Source organism: Rhea americana, unplaced genomic scaffold, assembly GCF_003343005.1.
Source record: "Rhea americana isolate MKP2758 unplaced genomic scaffold, rheAme1 scaffold_30, whole genome shotgun sequence".
NCBI classification, from domain to species: Eukaryota; Metazoa; Chordata; class Aves; order Rheiformes; family Rheidae; genus Rhea; species Rhea americana.
Window position 1 is genome coordinate 4,819,328 of NW_028186424.1, and position 22,928 is coordinate 4,842,255.

The 22,928-nt window shown below is 34.9% G+C and overlaps 1 protein-coding gene across 1 annotated transcript in view; it reads right to left on the bottom strand.

Moving 5' to 3' along the window:
• RGS12 (regulator of G protein signaling 12) overlaps positions 1 to 22,928 on the bottom strand; it is an 88,168-nt gene that overhangs the window by 866 nt on the left and 64,374 nt on the right. The window contains exons 11-17 of the mRNA XM_085309628.1: positions 21,181 to 21,381; positions 20,124 to 20,197; positions 17,279 to 17,405; positions 16,245 to 16,341; positions 14,570 to 14,649; positions 13,906 to 14,059; positions 10,617 to 11,234 (exon numbers count right to left, since the gene is read on the bottom strand). Of these exons, the coding sequence (XP_085165754.1) occupies positions 10,617 to 11,234; positions 13,906 to 14,059; positions 14,570 to 14,649; positions 16,245 to 16,341; positions 17,279 to 17,405; positions 20,124 to 20,197; positions 21,181 to 21,381 (1,351 nt within the window). The remainder of the gene's footprint in view (positions 1 to 10,616; positions 11,235 to 13,905; positions 14,060 to 14,569; positions 14,650 to 16,244; positions 16,342 to 17,278; positions 17,406 to 20,123; positions 20,198 to 21,180; positions 21,382 to 22,928) is intronic.

Consider the following 22,928-nt stretch of genomic DNA (forward strand, 5'->3'; position numbering starts at 1 on the left):
AATTTAGCATTATTCAACATAGATAAAATCACCATTAAAAAATAATTATTTAGTATGAGTTTGTACACCTCTCAAACAWGCAATTAGAGCAATTGATATAACTACAAGAAAAAAACAGARTAACTTTCAAAGCACAAAAGTAGACCTGAGACAGGGCTCCCATTTCACATACAATCCCTTTTTTTCCATCTATATCAGCTAGTCTATTAAAAGATACCATTCTATGTAACATACCTTACCTAGAAYTTTTTTTTWAATTTTTTAAAATTTTTTTGCCACAGTACACRTAACTGTCTGACTAGCACATTTAGCAGCACAAACCCATGAGACTTGTGTGGTTGAACCCACCATCAGCTTTGAAATCTTTTATTTGTATTTTTTCTATGAAGTGCACTGTAMACTTTGGCATTTTTAAGAAAAATAATTGTCAACATAATATCATCATAATCAAGACCATAGAGGGGTTAGGTTTAGCTCCATTGGTTAGAGCGTGGTGCTAATAATGCCAAGGTCATGGGTTCGATCCCCATATGGGCCASTTGTTTGAGGGTTGGACTAGASARTCTCCAGAGGTCCCTTCCAACCTTCCCGATTCTMTGATATGGAGACRGGGAAAAATGCCTAGAAGGGAAATTAAAAAGGAACAGAAAAGCAAATTTCACCTGTTTCATTCAAATCATTCTGGGGCTTGCTCAAAGGGTTCTGGGGCTTTTATTTTTTTATTAATGAAAATAAGTTAATATTCTAAGYGATGCAATAACATTTTGATGTTTATCAACAAAAGTGTGTGGTGCAAGCTCACATTAAAAACGCAGATATTCCCCTTCAGTAACGCTTGCCTTTTTCATGTCCAAAGGAATTAGATCAAACTCCAGGCAATCAGCTGGGTGGTGGCACAGAAGGCACAAAGCTCGCTCAGCCCCGATGGCCCAGCAYGGCTCCAGCCTTCCAGGCTGCACCCAACCTTTAACRGGGCTGCACTAGCCTTCACGTTTGTATCTTAATACTGCAAATGGAGCATCAGCTTAATTTCAACTGCTGTTTGGATGGCTCTGGTGTAAAAGGTTGTTCTTCTATCCAAAAATGTTTGCCGTATATGAATGCACTGAATGGCTCTCCTGATCTTTTTAATCTATTATTCCGTGTCCTTTGAGAAAGATCTCTGGTTCTTCTTTTCTGTCAGCTTAAAAAGATACTCTTTTCTCAAAAACTGTATTAATGATAAATTACAACAAATAGTTTGCATTGACAGTTTGCATTACATGAGGGGGAATTTCTTCCCTGTGAGAGTGACGGAGCACTGGASCAGGTTGCCCAGAGAGGTGGTGGAGTCTCCTTCTCTGGAGATSTTCAAGGCCCRCCTGGAYGCAACCCTGTCTAACATGCTSTAGGTGACCCTGCTGAGCAGGGCGGTTGGACTAGCTGATCTCCAGAGGTCCCTTCCAACCTTACCCATTCAGTGATTCTATGACAGAGCATGATTCCTCTAGAAATCTTATTACAAGAATATATCCTTCTACTGAATGTAACAACTCTTACGGTGGAGTAAGACACTACAGTTTTACTGACTAGAGCTGAGCTGGAACAGTGCCCACTAATGGGGTTCAATTGACCAAAGTCCCTGAAAACTCCTGCTGAGGAACACCATGGAAGTTGTTAAGTATTACTATATTTATTCAGCTACCAAGTTTTTCCATAACTTTCTATAACTACATATAAGAGACGTAGTTTGACGTTTCGGGGTGGTGTAATTGACTCCCCACATGGAGCCATTTGGCTCTCAAGTAGTCTAACACGAACTGAGCAGAAGCAAGGCAGAATGGTGGTTCCCAGGCTTCACAGGACACAAGACCATGGGAAGAGGAGTGGGGAAGGAACAACTCATACTATGAGCAGTTTTTGCTATTAATGCCCATTGCTGGGGCAGTTCCTCTGAAGCATCTAATGAATTACTACCTGAGAAAGGACAGTAACCCAGAAGGCCTTAATAGAAATACTGGTCCTGAAGAATATGGAATTACTAAAGAATAATACTGTGCAGATGATTTCTCTTTTCCTGTCAGGGTAGAAAAATCCCATCTCATCTCATCTTTTACACAGGAAGGTGATTTAAGGAGCAGCACTGTGTAGTCAYTGAAAAAGTAATTTAACATGCTGCTTTTTCTTGTTTTTCACACCAAAGCCTTTACAAAGGAAGCATGAAGAATATGAGGGATTCCTACAAGCAGTTGGTACAAAAGTGTATCCCTTAAGTTTTAAAACAGACTCAAGATCCGCACRTACTGAACGCAGTCAAGTAACAGAGGCCTAAATGACGACTACGACAAGTCTGCACTGGTCTCCTTTTCATATTTGCTTGTTGAATAACAAAGATCTGAGCAGATTCAGCTACACATGGTACTACTTAAAGTGTAGAGAGCTTTCACAGATCAAATTTCATTTCTTATTCTTGTACTAAAGGGATGGAAAAGCCCATGGATTTCTCTGCAGATTGCTTTGCCTTGCATAAAGCATGTCAGGAACGGTATTACATTTTCCTGACTCTAGTACGTCCAAGTTTGTAACTGCGGAAGGGAAAGAAAGCCTGTTCTTACAGCAGGAGTTGTAAAGAATAATTTCCAAACAGACTGGAATAACATGATCCTGTCAATAGGTAATCTTCAACTCGCCTGCTAAGGACCGCATGCAGCTCTGGGGGAATTTCCTTGCACATTTGAGCTCGTTAATATGTTCCAGCTGGTTTAAAAATTAGCTGATASGTGTCTTCCTCAGTCTTTAATCTGGAGAACTGCTGTTTTACAGACTCGCAGCTAAACGAATGTTTAGAAAGCTACGTGTACAGGTCTGTATTTTTTAAAGGGTAATGATCAGGTAATATTTTGGGTGATCTGCTTTCTTTTACCAACATTTCTCCTTTTCTGAGACCTAGATTTTGTGTATTACTCATATAATACCGAGACTTACTTGTGTAAACTTTCTTTTTAAAATTCTGATAGTGGAAAGATCTTTTTACACAGGAAGCGAGATGGCACCCAGAGAATTTTTTTTTCTAYTCTATAAAATCAAGCTCTAAGTAAGGTCTAAGCAAGATATCTATCTTTACTTCCAAGTAGTTTAAGACCACAGAAGCATTTGATCAAATTCCAGGCAGAGAAGAGATCAGAAAAACGAAACAAAACAAAGCAAAATAAAACAGAGAAATTTCAGAAAAGGAACTAACTCTCCATGTAGATGACAGGGTCAGATAACCATAACTCTAATGAAAGCGTCGGGTTTGTAGGTCCACCCACAACATCTTGCAGTGGATGCAATGCAAATAGTGATATTATTTCTGACAATTATCCATCTTTCCATATATCCATATCCATAATCCAAATATCCATAATTAGATCCATTTCTATATGTAAAATTTTATAGTCAGTCAGGATTCATTTCTTAATGCATAATTAGGTCAGATCTAAACTTTAGCAGCATTACTTCTAAGTGATCAACATGTGCTCTACTTCCACTTACACCATATTTCTAATTTTTGTTATAAAAATAAGCAGATGTTTATGAAGTTTCACTGAGAGGAGTTATGCATATTTGAAAGTCTATAATGAGTGGATTTCACACGTGATGTAAGGTTAAATTCTATTCCATATTTCTGTCAACATCACTTCCACATAAACCCCTGTTCCATGTAGATTCATCATTTCACATACTACCCTGGTTTTGCTAAAATTCTACTATTTTTGTCAAAATCATTTATTATATGGTATATTATATGGTGGCATTTGGCACCACCAGAAGTAAGCAGTCGTTTTACGTCACCAACATCATAGATTCGAGCGTGTTCTTCAGTGCTGGAGCTTGGGCAGATCCTGTTGTTATCTCTGATTCAGCACAACAGACCTGCGTTAAGATGGTAACGTGCTGGGCGAGAGGGCATTTATTTACACGGGAATCRAAAAAGGAGCTTTGCTGTGGTCACCGCTGCTGTGGGTGCTCACTGTGGTGTTGTGGTGTCCTGGAAAAAATTCAGTATCACTAACTCTTTTCCCTTAGATACGAAAAAATCTGGTAGTTTCACTCTGTGAAAGACACTTCTCACTTCCTGTCCTAAACTGCTGTGAAATAGTACACACTGGTCACACTGGTTCTTACGTGGGTTTTACACTTATAAAGCAACTCGTACTTTAGAAGGCAAAGGGACATTTTACATTTAGGATTTAGAATTCTGCATGTTAAAAAATTTTCAAAAATACCCTTCCTTCAACCTCTCAACTGATACAATGCTGAGGAGGTAAAGGATTTAATAAAAGGATTCCTAGTTACCGCTAAGCTTAATATTTTCAAAGGAAAAATGACTTTCTATGCTGACATTATATGACCAAACATCAGCTGAACCATACGCTTGGTGCCTTCAAATTAGACTCTGTAACAGTGAGTGTATCAAGCTCGGAAATGGATTATGCTACCAAAAAGCAATAGTATTAAATACTCAATGCATTACTATTCTATTCACTTTTGTCCTGGGAAGTTCTTGAACACCTTTGCAGTGGTAAGTTTGGAAACACGGGTGGATAGGAAATCTTTCACTGCTCTCATTTAAAGAAGAGCAAAGCACAGAAACGTTATTTGGAAAGACATTCCGAATACTACATAACGAGGCAGCTTTTGCAACTAGTACTGCTCAAGGTGACACGAGCTGCTGCAGGGAACTGCACACAAGGTCATTTAAAAGTCAGTAACAGCCCAAAAGCAAATAAAAKAAAAGAATGTGAGTTCTGATCCAGACTGAGATGCACATTCCTCAATAACTTCAGGCAATTTGCTTTAACTTTGTTTTCCTACCAGTAAAATTGAAATAATTTGCAACCAAATATTTTCCAAACAATGCATGCGGTCAAATGTTTGCAATAGTCTGCAAATATTCAGTCCTCAGCTTGATCATCCAGCATTTATAGTTAACATTCCTTTTATTTTTCCACAGTTAGTAACATTAGGTTTAATTATCGCTAGAGTAATACATTGGGAAATATATTAATGGACTGAATAACTTAAATCATTTTTAATTTAATCTGCCATCATTTTTTTTAATTAAAAAAAAAATCTAAAATGTGGTTTGGCTGGGCTAACCAGTTAGACTTGGGACTAATAACTATTAAGTTAACTTCAAATGTAAGTAACGCTTTGGAATARATGGTTTTTGCCAGGCTGCATTTGGTGCAAAGGAGAGGGGTGGTAATTCTTCTACCATTGCATCCAGCCAGTGAGTTTTCTCTAAAACGCCTTCCTTGCTGTTTAAGTGAGCTTACACCTCCAATAAGGATCTTCAAGGCCCTCCTCCCTTCCCAGCTGTTATTCTTGACACAAATCCCTCCTCCTCCTTCGCTTATCACCGCCTCAGTCAGGCACTACGTGCGATCCTCCCACGTACTCACGAGACTCTGATGGAAAGGATCATCACAGCCCGGCCCGAGCGCGCTCGGAGCGCCAGGAGCACCTCTTTATACTGATACAGAATCCAGTTATCTTCAGTAAAATGGCACGTAGCCACAAAGGATGTAATTACCTTCCAGACAACAGCTTTTGTTAAAAATAGTGATTTACATTATTTTTACATCTTTTAATCATAAGCCTTCTTCTTCTTAAATTTTTCTTTCACGTATTGTTTTCATTCATATGCTTAACTTCTACAGGAAACTGGATTCTCTCTAAAATATGCTACTTGAGAAATAGGCTACGAAATATATTAAATATATAAAATTAAAGGATTTATTACAAAAGTAAAGCTTTATTTTGCATTCTTTTTTGAAGTTATATTTACAATATTTTTTAGTCTCTTTATCACAAACTTTACTGTTCTTGAAATTCACTGCCCTTAATACTGAAAAGTTTAGTAGCCAAAAAGTTGCAGAAACATGCCTGACATGATCTGATCTTTATTCCTTTTTTTAGGGTACTGCAACCTTTCTGTGAACAATAAAATATAGCAGTTGGGAATGTTTATGTCAYTGAGAAAAACAGCCAGCCCCAGGCTCCGAGGGTCCACCCTGCATTTGATTTCTGCACAACTTATCTTTCAATGAGAAGATTCTAACACTGGCGCTCACTATCTGAAGTATCTGAAAGAATATTTTCCAATAACAAAGGAAGCAAATTTATTCTGAGGATAAAGCTGCCTATCTACTATAGAAACATACCTTTAGAAACATTGATATAGTCAGAAAAAAGTGGTATCTTCAAAAAAAAAAAAGTAACACTAGATAGTCTAAATTCATCTTTTATCTTTCATAGTCACAGTACTTAAATGCAGTTCCASAGAGATCAACATTTTTACTTTTCCTAACTGACTCTTATCTTAACCAATGATATTAAATACCTATAAAAGGGAGTTTTGAATAAAGTCTTTTTTTCATTGAATTGCTACATCCAGAAAGTCTACGCATCTACTCAAAGCAAAAGTGTACYTTCCTACTTGGCAGGCAATAATTCAATTGACTGTTATTTCATCTTAAGTATATTTCTCATCCTAAATGCATAAAATGGATTTTTTTTTTTTTAATAGAAGAGGGAAGAACAACTTGATGGAATCGAATCTGTAGTCTTCAGCCCCRATTACTGCAAATTATCCTACGTAAGCATGAAATGATTCCTCCTGAAAAAGCCCAGCGRCTACCAAAGACTAAATGCCTGCCTTACTTTGTAGCAGATTCAACAACCACAGTGAACAAATCACTGACCACGGTGGAATATCACAGAATAAASAGCCCAGTCCAGGGCCTCTGTCCTGGTAAACACAGCTTGAGAAGGGACTACGGGTTTGAAAACCTGCCCCTGCCATTGACAGGCATTCCTCACCTGGACAACGAAGATACCTAACCACCTGGGAGAAACCTATGACTATGGAGGACAGCATCCACAGTACCGAGATTATACTGCGCAGTTTGAAAAGATTAAAGCCAGTAGTTTAAAACTGGTAATTTAACACTTTTGAAAATGAATTCTTCACTCACTTCAAGCCAATTTCTCCACGTGCTAATTAGTAATTTCTTCCACAGACAGGTACAACCAGCAGTGTAAGTAGAGATTTGAAGCAAGCAYATTTCAGAATTAGCCTTTTGATTCTGGAAATCCCTGATTTTCAAAATGGGATGCTTGCCAGAAATAGTAGGCACATTCAAAAATAAAGAAATTTTACTCACGGTGAGTARCACAATTAGAAGCAAAAATTCTTATATTACTTACTTAATAATACGCTCTTTATAACTATTAGCAYAGTATAAATATATTTCTTTTATTTCACATATTCAAGAAAATTAAGACCTGTAAGTGTCTGAAAAATGTCCTCAAAAGCTCTGAGCAGTGCAAACTTAGTATGTCAGTTATGCTGTTTTCCATTATTCACACTTTGCTTTCTAGATCCTCAAATGAAAACGCCTCCTGAGTTACCCCGTACAGAGAAACACCCCAGGGAAATGGCCCGGCTTTGCTAAATCAACTTGTGCCTTAGCGAGCTGGTCCCGCAGGACGCCTGTGCCCCGGGGACGGCTGCGTCCCCGTCGCCGCGAGCAGCACTGGTCACCCCTGCCCTTTTCCCAACGCACAGAAACCCCCCACGTAGCACAACCCGACACGGCAGTCGCCTTCGTACCAGCTTCGAAACGAGATCACAGACCGCTTCAATTTATGCAGTCATTAACTTTTGTTGTTTCCCCTACATTTTAATTTAATAAACCAAATAAATAAAATACATTTTCCATTGATAGCAGATTACGAATGGAGAACCATTAAAGCACTTAAAAAAGAAATCATTATTGATAACTTAGGGGGGTTTTAATTGATTATTGAGTGGAGATGGTCTCCAGCATTCCTTGTTATAATTACTGTGCATTACTGAATAGCTTTTACATGCAAACTCCATGAAATCAGGAAAATAGAAAAGTTTTGTTTCAGCCCACTTTTTCCACATAAAATCAGATTAAAATCTGTGTGTGTGTGTGTGTGTGTGTGTGTGTGTGTGTGTGTGTGTGTGTGTGTGTGGTGGGGGGGTTGTAGAATGTGGTTCCTGTAAAATAATATACTGTGAAAACAGTGTTAAATAGTTAGTGCACGTAACAAGGTCATAACAATGAAGGAAGGTGTTTTACATACTTTAAAAAAATAATAATAATTCTTTCAAAAAGGATAAAACCTGGTTTGTCACAAAACTAAGAAAAACTAAGATTTTAGTTTTGTAAAATAGTTCYATTTGATTACTTAAAGTTCTCTCACAGGTGACTGGCAAAAAAACAAAACACATAATCACTAGTACTTGGAGAACATGAAATTAAAATCTGCAAAACAAGACTGTAAAATAATTTAGTATGTAGGATATTAGTTATCTATTGTGAAAAAGTCTGAATAACTTTAAAATGGGATCTTCAACAGGACTTAAACTGCTCCACTCCTTTCATGGAGGTCCACAACTATGTGGGAATGCCATGACTTGCAAAAATGACATTTTCAGTCCTAAGACCACAAAAAGCCTAGGTGACAGTATCACAAGCTTCTCTATAGTTTTATTGTATTAGATTTCACCATATCATTATGGAGGATCCATGTCTAAGAACAAAAAGAGTAGTTCCATCTCCAGCACCCAACCAACTCCTCGTTTCTTATGTAAGAATACCAGATAAAGAGGTTGTTATATGGGTTACTCCACGCCGRAAGAACAGAGATCACCAGCTCATTTCTTAAAGACCAAGCAAAAATTACTTTAGTTTAAAATAAAAAGAAGAGTAATGAATATGAAGTTTAGCCCAAGAACCCAAAGACAGAAAAGACTCTCCTTTCAGGAGTTCCTGTTACGAGTCATTTAAAAGAAGTCTCCTGTCTTAGCTGCCTTCCGGTGCACATGTAAATGCTATGAATTTCACATGTGACCTATCAGCATCTCAAGACAGCATTTGCCATTTGATATTTAAATTATTAACAAATATTAATTTGTCAACTTTGTCTCATAGTAATTGCTAGTTCATACCTGTTAATCTGTTTGTTATTAGAAAACAATTTTAATCAGAATTCTTGATCCAGGAGTGAGTTTTTTTGTTTTAATAGTTTTTTTTAATAATGAAGAAAATTGAAGCTTAAAACCAGTTTGCATAACTAGTTCTAGAATTTATTACTCCTGAGAGAACAAAGATACAAAATACATGTGAAAACTACACAAAGATTTCTACAAAGTAAAAAGTAGAAAGTGAGAAAAGGGAAAGCTACAGTTCAGTGGTTATACAGAAATGTATGGCATGCATTAAAATATTGTAAATTCATGAAGTTTTTTAAGTGCAAATGGTTTTTAACAGTTTCTCACTGAAAAAAATGCAAATTGATATCTATGTTGTACACTTTTCACATTATCAAAAGGACACCAACACAAATCTATGCATACACACATCAATATGTCTGAAGTACATTTTGTCGTTTTGTATTTGTAGGCACTGGTTACAAGTCTGTTCCATATTCAGTTTCAGAAATTAAAGTGGTAGCGTTTATAGAACATTGCTCAAATACTACTAATAAAGGAAATTGTTTCTAAAATACCAAGAGGATGAAATAATTTGCATTGCCATTTATAAGCATCCAACAATCAAAGAAGTATTTACAAATCATCAACCATACAGATAAAGTACAGTATCAAATACTCTGTGTAAAAAGATAAATAATTAAAATGTATATTCCCACATCACCAAGAAATGTGATTATACAAATTATGGCACCATGTGTGTGTGAAACATCAAAAATAAATGTAGCACATAGATACCTCTTTTTTATATTTTACATTAAAATGTACAGTACAACGACTGTGAAATGTCAATGTCACAACACCCATCATCTTCAAACTCTTGTTTCTGGTATTGGCAATTATTATTATATTCTGTGTTTATAAAGAAATTCCATACTTCACTCTTGGGCTGATATTGCTCTGTGATATTGCTAGACCAAGAAACTTACACCCTGGACAAATTTACATATTTTCTTTAAAACGATCTAATAGAAAAAGCTGTTTCACATGTGAATATTCTGGGCAAAAGTGTGATAAATGCAATCTATTGCTCTGGGTAGCAAAGTATGGGTTAAAAAAACTAGCATTTTTATTTTTAGTCACAAATATCTAATTTATTAGAGAAATATTTTTTAAAATTAAGGCTTGGCCATTTTAATCATAAACAGTACTGCAATTTTCAACACATAATTAGTGTTCCTGCTAAAGCACTTAAACTTCCAAGCCCTAATCACRTATCTCATTATGACAAATGGATCAGAAAATCTGGATGCAGCTCAATATGCTGATATCCTGTTCTGTACTCATAGGGTAAAGAATGAGATAATTACAACGTATGGATGTATTTTAAATGTTTGTCTGCATGTGTCCATTTTTGGCCACATACCAAATCAAACTAAAAGTACATTTTTAAAGGCAACCAGAAATATTGTTAATATAGACTAAGGCAATGAAAATCTTTTTTATAAAAAAATTAAAGTGCAGAGAGAGTTTTCTTTCTTGTTTTAATGGGTGCCAAATACTGATTAACAGTGCCAGAGAAAAGTAGTTTTACATGAAAGGAAAGACTATTAAAATCTAGAAATACCTGAATTGGATCTTTGATATCCAGATTTTTCCTGATTACCTGCAAAAGGAGTTGGGGGTGGATAGTTGGCTTCTGTGAGTTTACTGATGTCTGATGGTGGTGTTGGTGGCGGTGGTGGCAGCAAAGTGCTGTTAGGGCTACTAATATCTCCTTCAGCCACAAGAGTCAAGTCTGCCACATTCTCATCATCTACCATCTGTATGCCTTCAGCTTGTAGTTCTCTTGATTGCCTTTTCCATATTGTTGTACTGTTTTCCTGTGTATGTGGAATTGGAGACAATGTGGTATTAAAAGGAACACTGTAAGTCTTCTGACTGTTGACTGCTGTCAAAGCAGATTTATGTTTATTTTCCGAGTAACTCATTTTCTTAACTGAATTTTCATTGTAGTTTTGTACAGACTCCATGTTTCCACTTGGTGATGTGCATCCATCCTTGTCATCATTTTTTGAAACTCTCTTGCTGAGGCCTTTAGGGCCTGCTGGAGTAGATGAGGATGGTTCTGGTCCAGTGGGTGGTAAACGAAGAAAGTCAGGCAGAATAAGGTCTTCTTTCCTTAGCAGTCCACGTTGGTCATCTGCTCTGTTACTTTGAGCTTTGGATATGAGTTCAAAAAATTCTATTGGGGAAAAACCCAAAATTGACAAGTTTTTGTCAGAAAGTGCAATGCCATTAAAACGTAAATTTTCAGCAAATTTATTTTCCATGAAGATCTCCAATTCTTTCAATGCTGCCTTGAAATAAGATCCCATGTTAATTAGGAACTTTTTCAATTGCAGCAATGTTCACTAGCATCACTATAATTAAGACCATCACGATTGCTATTGTAAGAGGAGTTTTGCAGTTTCGAACAGCTGCAATTCACTGAGCCTTGAACAAATCTTTTATTTTTATTCCTATTTTATGCATTTAATAAATCTTTATACACACAGGCTTTTTTTAACTCTTTACACAAAACAAGGCTCTGGTCTCACTGACAATGCATGCACTTCATATTCTGGATGGGTTCTATGCATCTTAACTCAAAAACAGCCATGCTATCTGAAAGTTCATAGATTCAGGATGTTGAAACTTCCTTGTTATACTGAATTTCTCTCAGTTTAATACTTAATCACAGTTTTAAATTCAATTCATAGTGTAGTTTTAATCCAGGATTTTATCATCACAGGGCATGATCAGATGACGATTTAAGTAAACCAATTTTAGTTTGCTCTGCAATGAAGCAATAGCACATAGATTGTCAATAATCATCAAAGGACCCATTACTAAGAGTGATGGGGAAGCGCTTTTTTAATGCACTTTTTAACACAGTTAGAAGTGATTTTCTGATCATGTCCTTAGCGATGTGCAATGGTTTAGTATGTTTCTATATATAAATAATACTTTTAATAATTCATCACTCTGTCGAGAAAGCTTCAAAACTTGGCAACAAGAAACTTTTCAGTCATAAGCCAAGAATTACACCACTCCTGAAAAAAGAAGCATTGGAAAAATAAACCAACTCTTTGGTACCAATCATCTAAATATAAAAAAGTATGTAACTCATAATATAAGGTCTCTGCATGTACTCATTTTTCAAGAAAGGAGCACTGAGACTATGGAATACTAAAAGTGTTTAAAAGGTCATCTCCAACAAGTGAGTCAAATCAACACTTTCAGCCCAGCTTATAAACACTGTTTGAAGCAAAAGCCATTATAAAAAAATCACTAGATATTAGCATCCATTTTAACTTAGCATAATACAAAGTCATACAATTACACTTGTATTGTATGACCTTATTTATAAACCTATAATCATATTTGGCAGGCTCTGCAACATATTTGTGAAAATTATATTTTAACATGCTTTGTCAAGTGCTATAAAATCTGAATGTGCCAACATGGAAGCTTCAAAATGCTTCTTATTGCCAAAGTTTTGCAAAATGGCAGTATGCATATTAAAACATGCAACATTCTGAAATGCGTCATACAAAAATATTCCTTCTGAAATTTCAAAATTCATAGAACAGGTTTTTCATTAAAAAACAATCTACAACATTTGATAAGTATATTCCAAACTTGGACAAATTTCACAAAATTCAAAATAAAATGTGAAAGCCTCGAATTCTGAAGTTTTCAAATTATGTTAATGATTTACTCAGCCCTAGGAAGAAAAATGAAAACATTAAAATATAGAAAACAAGTTAGCAAAAGAGTAAGCAACAGGAAAAAAAAAAGTAAAATACACTAATAGTTTGTAATAACACTTACATGTTAACAAATATCTATTTTGCAATAGAAGTCTTAACTATAGCATTATTTTCATTCCAGTCAGTAGACATTTATTCATACTTAAAAATTAATATGTTGTATAACCATTCATAACCAGACTTTGGATATGCATATTTGGTACCGTCAGGGAAAATTTAAATCTGTGAGTAAAATACGTCCTGTGTGTTTTCTACTGGGCAAAATGGGGAAGCTGGCAAGATAGGTAATTGCTTCAGTTAAGCCTCTAGGGCAGAGGGCAGTATGTCAAGATTTCTAGTTACGTAGTTATTATTTGTACTTCTCCCATGGATATACTTTCTGTGAGAAAATAAATTCTCTTCTGAGTCCATTTCCAATGATATTATCACAACTAAAAAGATGTAACTGGAGGTAAGAACATGACTCAGAACATAAAAGATTACCAACAAAGCCTTTGCTCGTTTCTACTTCAGCACCYTTCCAGATAAATCACTGAACGTAAACCTATCTGACTTCTGCCCATCACATCTCCTCCACAGTCATTACATTTACTCRCCTGGCTATTAAATACTTTAGCATAAGTTTTTCAAAAACTCTCCCCTGAGTAAGTTAGGGCCTATATGCCTTTCAGGGAGCTGCAGAATCTTACCTACATAAGGGGGTTTTGAAAGGTGAACAGAAATGCAAGTTTTTACATGGCTTCTAAAACTGCAAAGGGTATCTAATAGTTTGCTCAAATGCAATTAAGTAACTAGGGTTTGGKTTTTTTTTATTTCACCAGGAGTTAGGTAACTTTCACATTTGAAAATTCCACTAGGCACCTCTGTATATTTTTAGGTTTTAACAAATTCTAATATCTAGCTGTTAGGTGTTCTCAAAATTTCACTTTCAGCTTCAAAAACTTTACAGTCCAAATATAATATCAAATAAAAATATAAGGATTGTGACTATGATTTTTACAATGCAGTATTAGATACACAGGGTCTTTTCCTACACAGAAACAGAATTACCATTTTTTCTAGAATATTTACATTATTACATAAACTAAAAAGTTCACATACCCTCTGCTTCATCCAAATTAATTTTCTGACATTTTTTTTTCCCAATCTTTGCAATAGAGTCTTCTCTCTTTGACAGCCGGACATCCCTAGCATTTTTTCCATTTTCGCCTTTCATTTTGATAGAATTAGACTTTCCTAGAGTTCTTCCCTCTCCCTGTATTAGAAGGAAAGTTAAAGTACTACTTACATTTAGGCTCTATCATTTGTACATATCTAAGTGAACAGAAGTTATTTAGAAAACTGTTTCTCCAACAACACAACAGCAAATGTTTTACTTAAATCTTAATTATTGTCAAAAATTTTGCCACAATACTCCTCAAAAAATGCATATACAAATATAATATTATTTACAGTGAAAAATTCACGTTACAGAAAGGCCCTTAAATTTCAGAGTAATTCAATCATTTTTAATAAAGCAAAACCAATTAAACAAGAAATAACAAATATGAAACAATGAAAGAGCTGTCCAATTCATCAAGAAGATAAAGTTCCCACAGATAAAGGCTGATGGGAGTGGAAAAATAATGGATGAATTCTAACTATACTCAATCTAGTTACATAATCTGACAGATTCAAAATCATGGATGAATGCAGCTTTTAGTATAGGATTCCAGCAGAAAATAAAAGATGATCTAAGGGACAAAAATCATTGCAGAAGACTTACAGTAGATACTTGATTTCTTGAAGAAGAAGTTACAGCTGCACTCTGTTTTACTGATGCACCTTTTTGTTTATCTGTAAACACTGAACATAAATATACTTTCTATAACTATAAATCTGTAATTTTCCAAATAATTAATATTTAAGTGACAATGAAACACAAAACAGATTTTTGGTTTTTTGGTTTTTTTGGCTATGAAATTTCCTAAAGGTTTCTCTGGAAAATAAACAGTGACCACAGTTGACATTTCCAACACTTTTCAATCAAAAGCTAGCAGAATCTCCCACTCGTCTTCAAATTTTACTAATACTGGAAATGCTGACAAAGTTTAAAGATTTTGTAGCTTCACTTAGATTTTCCTAAATTTTCTGTTGATTTTGGTCAAATAACTTTTAAAAGTTCAGCTAATAATACAGTTTGTAATTCTCAAATTTAGAATACTCAGCTTAAATGAGAAAAAATATATTTCTTTTTTTCAGCAGAACAAGCCACTGAAAGGCCACTCTGAATCTTTTCTGTTTTGTGCATCAATTATTTCCTGGACACTGTCATATCCTCCTTGTCTACTTGTAAGCAGCTATATGGCTTCTTCAATTTACATCCGCCTACAACAAACATACTGACCTAAGACACAGCCTCAAACACATAATCCTGCCCCTTTTTCACTCGTATGCTGCTGCGGAAGCAGCCCCAGTACTAGAACGATTCTCTATGATTCAGGCTTTTATAATAGCAGGGAGCACATATGATTACAATTTCACTTGTAATCCTTAGACTAATTATCTTTGAGAGTACTTAGATTGATATCTCTTTTCAAAATGACAATTGGTTTGGCTTCCTGGAAAAATGACAAATCTGATTCTCCTCAATAATTTTCCTTTGCTCGAAGAGGATCTCTGCTCTAAGTCAATTTAATTTAACCAAATCTAATTTCATTTTTAAAACTAAGTGTTCGGTATCTATAAATAGCTCCTAATGAAATTGAACCTTTACTCCCAAGGCTGCTTACATTAATCTAGCACATGTTAATTGGGACAAAAGATTGTCTTCCAGCTGCTCAGAAGTTGATCTGAAATGAATTGAGTTTAAAAGTTCAACTTCTATTTTACTAATGCTTTTGTACACAGAAATCACAAATAACATCCTTTATGATATTATTTATAGAAGTCATAGCTTACAAACTGGAGATGTGGGCTCTGCTGCTTTCTCATGTTAACGAAGGGGTTTATCGAAGTAGTATATATATAGTTGCTGCCCAAACTGCATCTGCCCTATGCATGCAGAATATCTTTAAGGAAATAATTGCAAATTCACAGAAGTTATTTGGTATTTTATTCTCATTATCATCACTATGCACTATGTCTCTAGCTGTATGCATGCATCTCAGCTTGAATGCAAGTAGAATATTCAAGTTATTAGTTTTTACAATATTATTATATTAGTGTAATACGCACAATTTTTTTAAAACAGCAGTAAAGTACTTGGTATCCATAGATGAATTTAAACTTTAATTTTTAGAAACTGTACTCCATTTTATTTAAAATATATATGCTAGATGAGAAATACCCAAACCTAACCCCCATTTACCTYGATTTTGTGCCCACAGAAGAAATTAATCAAATTTAGGCTTTATGAAACTGGTTTGACATCATAAACAAAAGCTTTTCTGCCAACTTACCTCTACTCTTTGTTGGCTCTTTTTCATCTAGAACAACTCGCTGGCCATCCAGATTAGATATAGGGACACCAAGATCAAGTGGTTCCTGCTCACCATTCTAAAGTCGGATCACAGTTTGTATATAACAGAGAAAGAGCTGTTTTCAGAGCAACTTTATGCAGAGTCTGACACTTTCGAACAGAAAATTAGCAAAGTATTTTTACATTTAGTGTAGATGCACGGAATCTTTCTTCTAACTTTTTAAAACTGTTTATTCCAAGAGTGTGTAAAATTGYCTTGATTACAATGAATGTAACCAATTCATGTGAGAAGAATGGTGTTTAGGGGAAAGGAAGACACAAGAAGGCAAAATCTATTTGAAAGCACACATAAATAGTCTAAACATATTGTTGCATGTGTTTAGTAAATCACTCTCTTCATAGGAAGTTTGAGATTATTCTGTATTCTAAAGTGTCCRTATACTGATTTGTTAATTTTCTAATGTATTAACTGAAATTATCTCATACCAACATTCTTTTCAGGCATTTGAAAAATGCAGATTGGTGCAGCCAAGAGAGTACATATCCTAGAAAAACCTCAGAAGTAACTTCCCATTACCTGACATTCCAGGAGAAAAAAATGGTAGGAAAGTAGTAGTTAACAAGTTGAGTCAGTCTGCTTTCACAGAAATTGTCTGCAAAGGRACTTGATGCATCTTTCATGATTCTTGGGATAATGGAACAATAGCTTTAACTAATCTCAAGTAACTCTCTTTGGCTAAAAGATGAAAATGTTGGRCCCTAGAAGAATTTATGTTCAGGTTACATTATTTAGGATGATGGATTTATTCTGAATTAGAAGATAACAAACAGATGCAGAATAAAGCCTTAGGGTAGCAACTCCTAAGTAAAACGGTTACGACTAATACGTATTTTCATCTCAGCACATAGTCCTAAAAAATCTTTCCTATTAAAATGTGAATTAAAAAATGACTATCAAATACTCTTTTCCAGACAAGAAATATTACAGAATGAATTACATCAAAAGATACTTACTAGTCTTGCCACAAGTTCATTAAGATTTAAACCATATTTTGCAACCACAGGTCTTAAGACTTCTGTTACTGGTTTTGTGGGTTTAGCCTTCAAACCAACTGATCTATTGATTGGAACAAGATCCAGCCTGAAACATATCAGTTGTCACAGTAAGTATAAATTATTCCAATAAATAAAATGTAGAAAATATATAAATGCAATACACAGCCAAATAAAGTAAAAGCTGTTGACTCTGCATATACTCCAACTTAACCAACACAAATCCATCCAAACCTGAAGATGCAAAGCATTTTCAATACAAATAAAACCTCCACTGTTTCATTCTCTAGCACTAAGTGATGTCAAGAGCCAACCTAATTGTATGGTGACACTTCAGACCAATTGAATCCATTCTTTCGCATTTCCAATGAGATTGCTCATTGTGGAGGCAAGAAAAACATTTCTTCTCACTGTCACAAAACAGACCTGCAATTTATATTTCAATTATTTGAGATGAGCTTTCATAGTAATCTTTTTTCCTCCCTTTTTAAACACAGGAATAAATACAGTGGTGTTCTAGATAACGATAATTTCTGACAAGATGCTACTGTATCACAAAAATTTGCTGTAAGAGGAACCTATACGGATAAGCTTTAAAAGAGATTCACTTATAATTTAAGCAGTGAAAACAGCCTCTTCAGAGCCTGTCATGCAATTTCAGGTCACTTCATCAGAATAGCAAAGAATCATGAAATAAAAAAATAAAAGGGAAAGGCTATTCCATTTACATCCATTTCCCTGCATATAATTATGCCTAGCTTTTTAAAATGTTGTTCTTCAAGTGTGCCAAGATTCCTCCGTAACAGCCATGTTTGACTACAATGGCATAACAGGATGTAAAGAAGGGCAGGCTGACAAGTAATCGAACTTTCACAGAGGAAATGGACATCATCAGAAAAAATTAAAATTATTAGTGATTTTGTCAGTCACAATTAAACACAAAACCTCTCTTATCTCTCTCACAAATTACTTAAATACAAGCTCTTTATTGTTATTGATTTTTCCCTTCCACAAAAAAATTGCTGAAACTTTGTCTTTCATATTTAAGCATATAATACCTATTAAATAGAAATAATCAGTTTGAATGATTAACTGGTAAGTGATACAGAAGTAACAGACATTCAGACAACTAAGTATTGCCACATTGTATTTGCATTATCACAGAAAAAATTTCAAATATTTGATTTTGCCAATATGGTGTGTATTTACAGAAAGAAATAATGTAGAACATTTCTAAATTTTAATTAACACTTAAGTAACATATGGTGCAGCCTATTTGAAATTCTTTTTTAATTTGACAACTGAACAAACACACATCTTAATAAAGGCTGCTTAATTTCAATTTATAAATTGATTGTGTTACACCATATTCATAAATTTAAAGTACCCTTACATAGAAAATAGCCCCACTTCCTAAAGAAAAGTAATATAAAGCTAAAAGGAAGAATGCTTGACAAAATATGTTTTATTCACTTAAAAAATGCAGCCAACAATGTAATAAAACTAATCAAACAGAACAGAATGTAGTTAATGCTGTGATCACACATGTTCTACTTCACAGCTTTTTCCTAAATAATTATTTCAACATTTTTCATAATGTTAGTTGGGATTTTTAGAATTTAGAAACATTAAAAATGTTCTAGAATTTTTGAATAAAAGAAAAATATGGTTTTAAAATATAAATGGTTTTATATGTAACATATAATAATGAATTACACAATGCATTATATTATAAATATATTAATAATRTGTTCATATTAATAACTTTGACTTGTTAACATTCAGTGCTATAAATCTATGCTCAAATGATCTTATATTTATATAACTGGACCTACTGAAATGTGCCAGTCAGGTACATAATTACAGGTAACGGAATGGGAACAATCTATTTAATCATAAAGGCTACATTTTTTATTGGTGTGTTTAGAATTAGACTAGAAGAGCCACAATTCAATTTCTGTCTCATCCTTGCTCTGCTTCGATCTAGGAGGCATGCCTCTTTTTCACATGAAGGCTTCCTCTGGGTCTCCAGGTCTGTTCTATACGCTTGTTCACAACTGCAMCAGCTGGAGCAGTAAGACACTGACACCATAAAAACATTTAAATGTTCACCTGGCACCTACTGAATTACCCTTGTATCCAAGGCAGCAGTCCACAAAGCTTCCTTTTTCAGCACTGAAAACTCACAAGGCACTGCTCTAGGTGGTTTGAAATGTTGCTGGGGACCCACATTTCTCCCATTGACCCTTAGCCTGGTTGTCCTGATCTGAATTATCTTTTAGAAACATCCTAATCTTACCTGTAGAGAGAGCACTTAGTGGCTAGCTCAGAACCTAAGAGATCCTAGTGCCAGAATTTAGGTAAGTTGTCTGACTTAAGCACTTATGCACACCCAGAAAATCCCCCATGCCGAACCCGTATYTCTGGCTTAAGTTTTATTGCAATCTAGACTAAAAATGGATATGTGTTTATGCTTAACAAAAATTCCCTAAGACACGGTAATCATTTTCAGTTACAAATGCTGGGTCATCCACCTTCACTTCAGGCTGCTTTTGCTTGATACTACTGGCTATTTCTTCTAATGGGCCTATAAAATGGATGGGAACCTTAGACACCTAGTGCTAGATTGGGGATTGCAATCTAAAATGATGCATGCCTAACTGGATTATTTAATGAATTAATTCAGAAAATTCTGTTCTGTATTAATTGCTGTTTTGTTGCACAGGTAACTCAGAAACTACATTAGTCCAATTACAAAAACTAGAGGTGACAAACAGCAAGAAAAGAGAGCATTTTTGACTCTTACCGAAATAAAGTGCGTTTTTCTAAACGTAGGTCCCGAGAGTCCAGGATGCTACTGTCTTGGTGCAATACAAGCGGCTAAAGATCCCATGGCAGAAACAGAAGAACACAGAACAAACACATTTTAAAATACGCAGCAAAGAAGAGCTGCATGATTAAAAAAGCTTTACAGATAACTCAGAAAGAAAGAAAGAAAATTAACATAAGTTGTATGCATTCTGGTGGGTGTTAATTTACAATAAGCAACRTGATTAAGGTGTGCTTCTCCCTGAGCAGTTCTAACAAAACAGGACTCTGTGAAACAATGACCAAACTTCAACTTCCACTGCAGTCAGCAGGTAATCTAGAGCTCAGTGTTTTAAACCAAGCCTAGACCCTTCAACTTGAATAAATGATCATATAAAATGATACTTCAGAAAATATTGCAAATTAACAGCTATTAAAAGATTTAAAAGAGCGGGCACATTGTATGCTCATTGACTTCTGTCACAGCAACCATCCAGAGTGATCACCAACAAAAATTTAAGACAGTAAATTTGCTTAACATCAACAGGTTCTCTCTGAACCACAGATACTTCTGTTGGAATGAGATGCATCACCTCCTGCCTTAGTAAACAGCTGATAATTTCCCTCCATATTAAAATTCTAGCACGAATTCACCTCATTTTAGCTTTGCACAACTGAGTGTCATTACGTTTATTTGCTTTTTGAAGTATCTAATATCTACTAGCAGTTTTCCATGTTGATATTTTTTTATTAAGTATGCATTATCCCTTCCTCTGGACAAATTATGTTGACTAGGTACCAAAATCAAGCTATTATTTTAAGGCAATCCTTAAAAGAAGCTCACCTCTGCTCCTTGTAATGTGGCTACCTGGAGTACTGGTCACAGTACTCCAGTACTAGTTTGACCAACATTCTCCTTTGACTGACATATTATTGCCAGTGCAAAGCTGTAAGTAGAACTGGCATATATCTATTACTGTGGAGAGATCAGAAGTACTAGTAAAACACACTCTTTAAAAAAAGAGAGAARAAAGCAACACAAGAATATGCATTACCTTGTCGCCTCCAACCAAAAAGAGATCCACTGCAGCTATGTTAATGCCATGTTTCTCGCAGAGTCCAGATAGCATCTCTTTGATAGAGAATCCAGACTTAACAACCATTTTGCTGGATGAACCATCTGGCAGGTTTACAGAGCAGTATTTTGGGGATTTCTCTTTATCTGGTACAAACGCAGGTAATCTAGAGGTTTCAGACTTGATAGAAAAAAGAGAAAAAAAGTCTACACCCAATGGGAAAATTAAGAATATGYATATGCATTTAGAATCTGTACAAACCAAACTAAGCCAAGAAGCATAATTTCAGCAATATTTATGGTTTAGTAATTCTTCAGAATATCACAAATATCACATAAATTTAAATACTGAAAAAACTCTTTAAGCAAAGATAGCAGCACTGCACAAATTGAACAGATTTCTAGAATTGCTGAGGTTTTGATAGTGAGTGCATGACAGGTTATAAGATTCTCAAGCTATAAAACAGAACACTTAATCAAAAAGTGCAACAAGAAAATAAAATTTTATTTAAGTTCCAGATAATCAAGTGTCTTTACTCAGTAATTTTCTGCTGATGTAAAAATTTATCATTAGACATTATGAATCAACAAAGCATTTTGGTGATGAGGAACACCTTTAAAAATCCTCAAACAAAACTTAATCTTGTTGTAATAGAATCTAAATGACACACATACAAATATCCCACAGAGAAATTAAAATCTTAAAATAATTCACTAGATAACCATGCATTTTTTTTTATTAATGGGAACAAAAGTGCAGTATGGGTAAAGGGCACAAATCTTAATCTTTATGTGACAGATACTAACCCAACTACAAAATGCCAAATATATTTTTTGAAAATTTGATGAAAAGCTCAATTATTACTCAAAAGGACACTACTACAATACTGTTTCCTACATTATTTTAGGGTATTCATTGTACTTTTTCTCTTCTGTTGTACTTGCTTCTTCTCATCCAAATCCCAATAACTTTTTGACTCAAATCAATTGGAGTGGGAGAGAAAAGAGAGGTGGCTGTTTTAGGGAGGGTTTGGTTGGTTTTTGGGGGTTTTGGGGGGCTTTTTTGTTTTTTTTTAAGATATGACTTTGTTGCAACAGAAATAAATATGACTTTGCCATGCTTGCTTCTCTGACCATCATTTGTAGCACAGGCAAAATATATGTAGTTGATAGAATCTAGTCAATTAGAGGGATATTCTGGCCTATAAAAAAAAAAGCYTTTAAAATTACTTTCCATTTTATATACTTCCCCCATGTCAGGCTAGTTAAAATATGTTTTAAATATTACATTTACTTTCTATAATCACTACCATTTCAATTTTGCCCAGTGAAGGAAGAACTTGCTTGTTTAAAATCACAGCATCTTCACTACTTATTTCTCTATGTGCTAGCACAAAATCACAGTGTTTTCTGAGAAATTTTCTACCTCTCTCTTATCAAATTTTAGAAACAGAGTTAAGTCATAATGTCAAGAGGAAAAACTCACAACTGTAAAAGAAATGGGGAGGAAAGAAGCAAGACAGACACTGCTAGCATAGAAATCATCTTTTCCTCTGCTTCACCTGTATGTAAGCTGCGTTAAAGGTATAATATGCAGTTTTTCAGAACAGAATCTCAAAGCTCTGGTAGAGGGAGAGCACTGTTTATTATAAAGAGATACTTTCCCTAGAAAGGCAAACTTTTATTCTAGAAGTTTATTGGTGCTTAAAGTTAGGATTTACAGGAGAC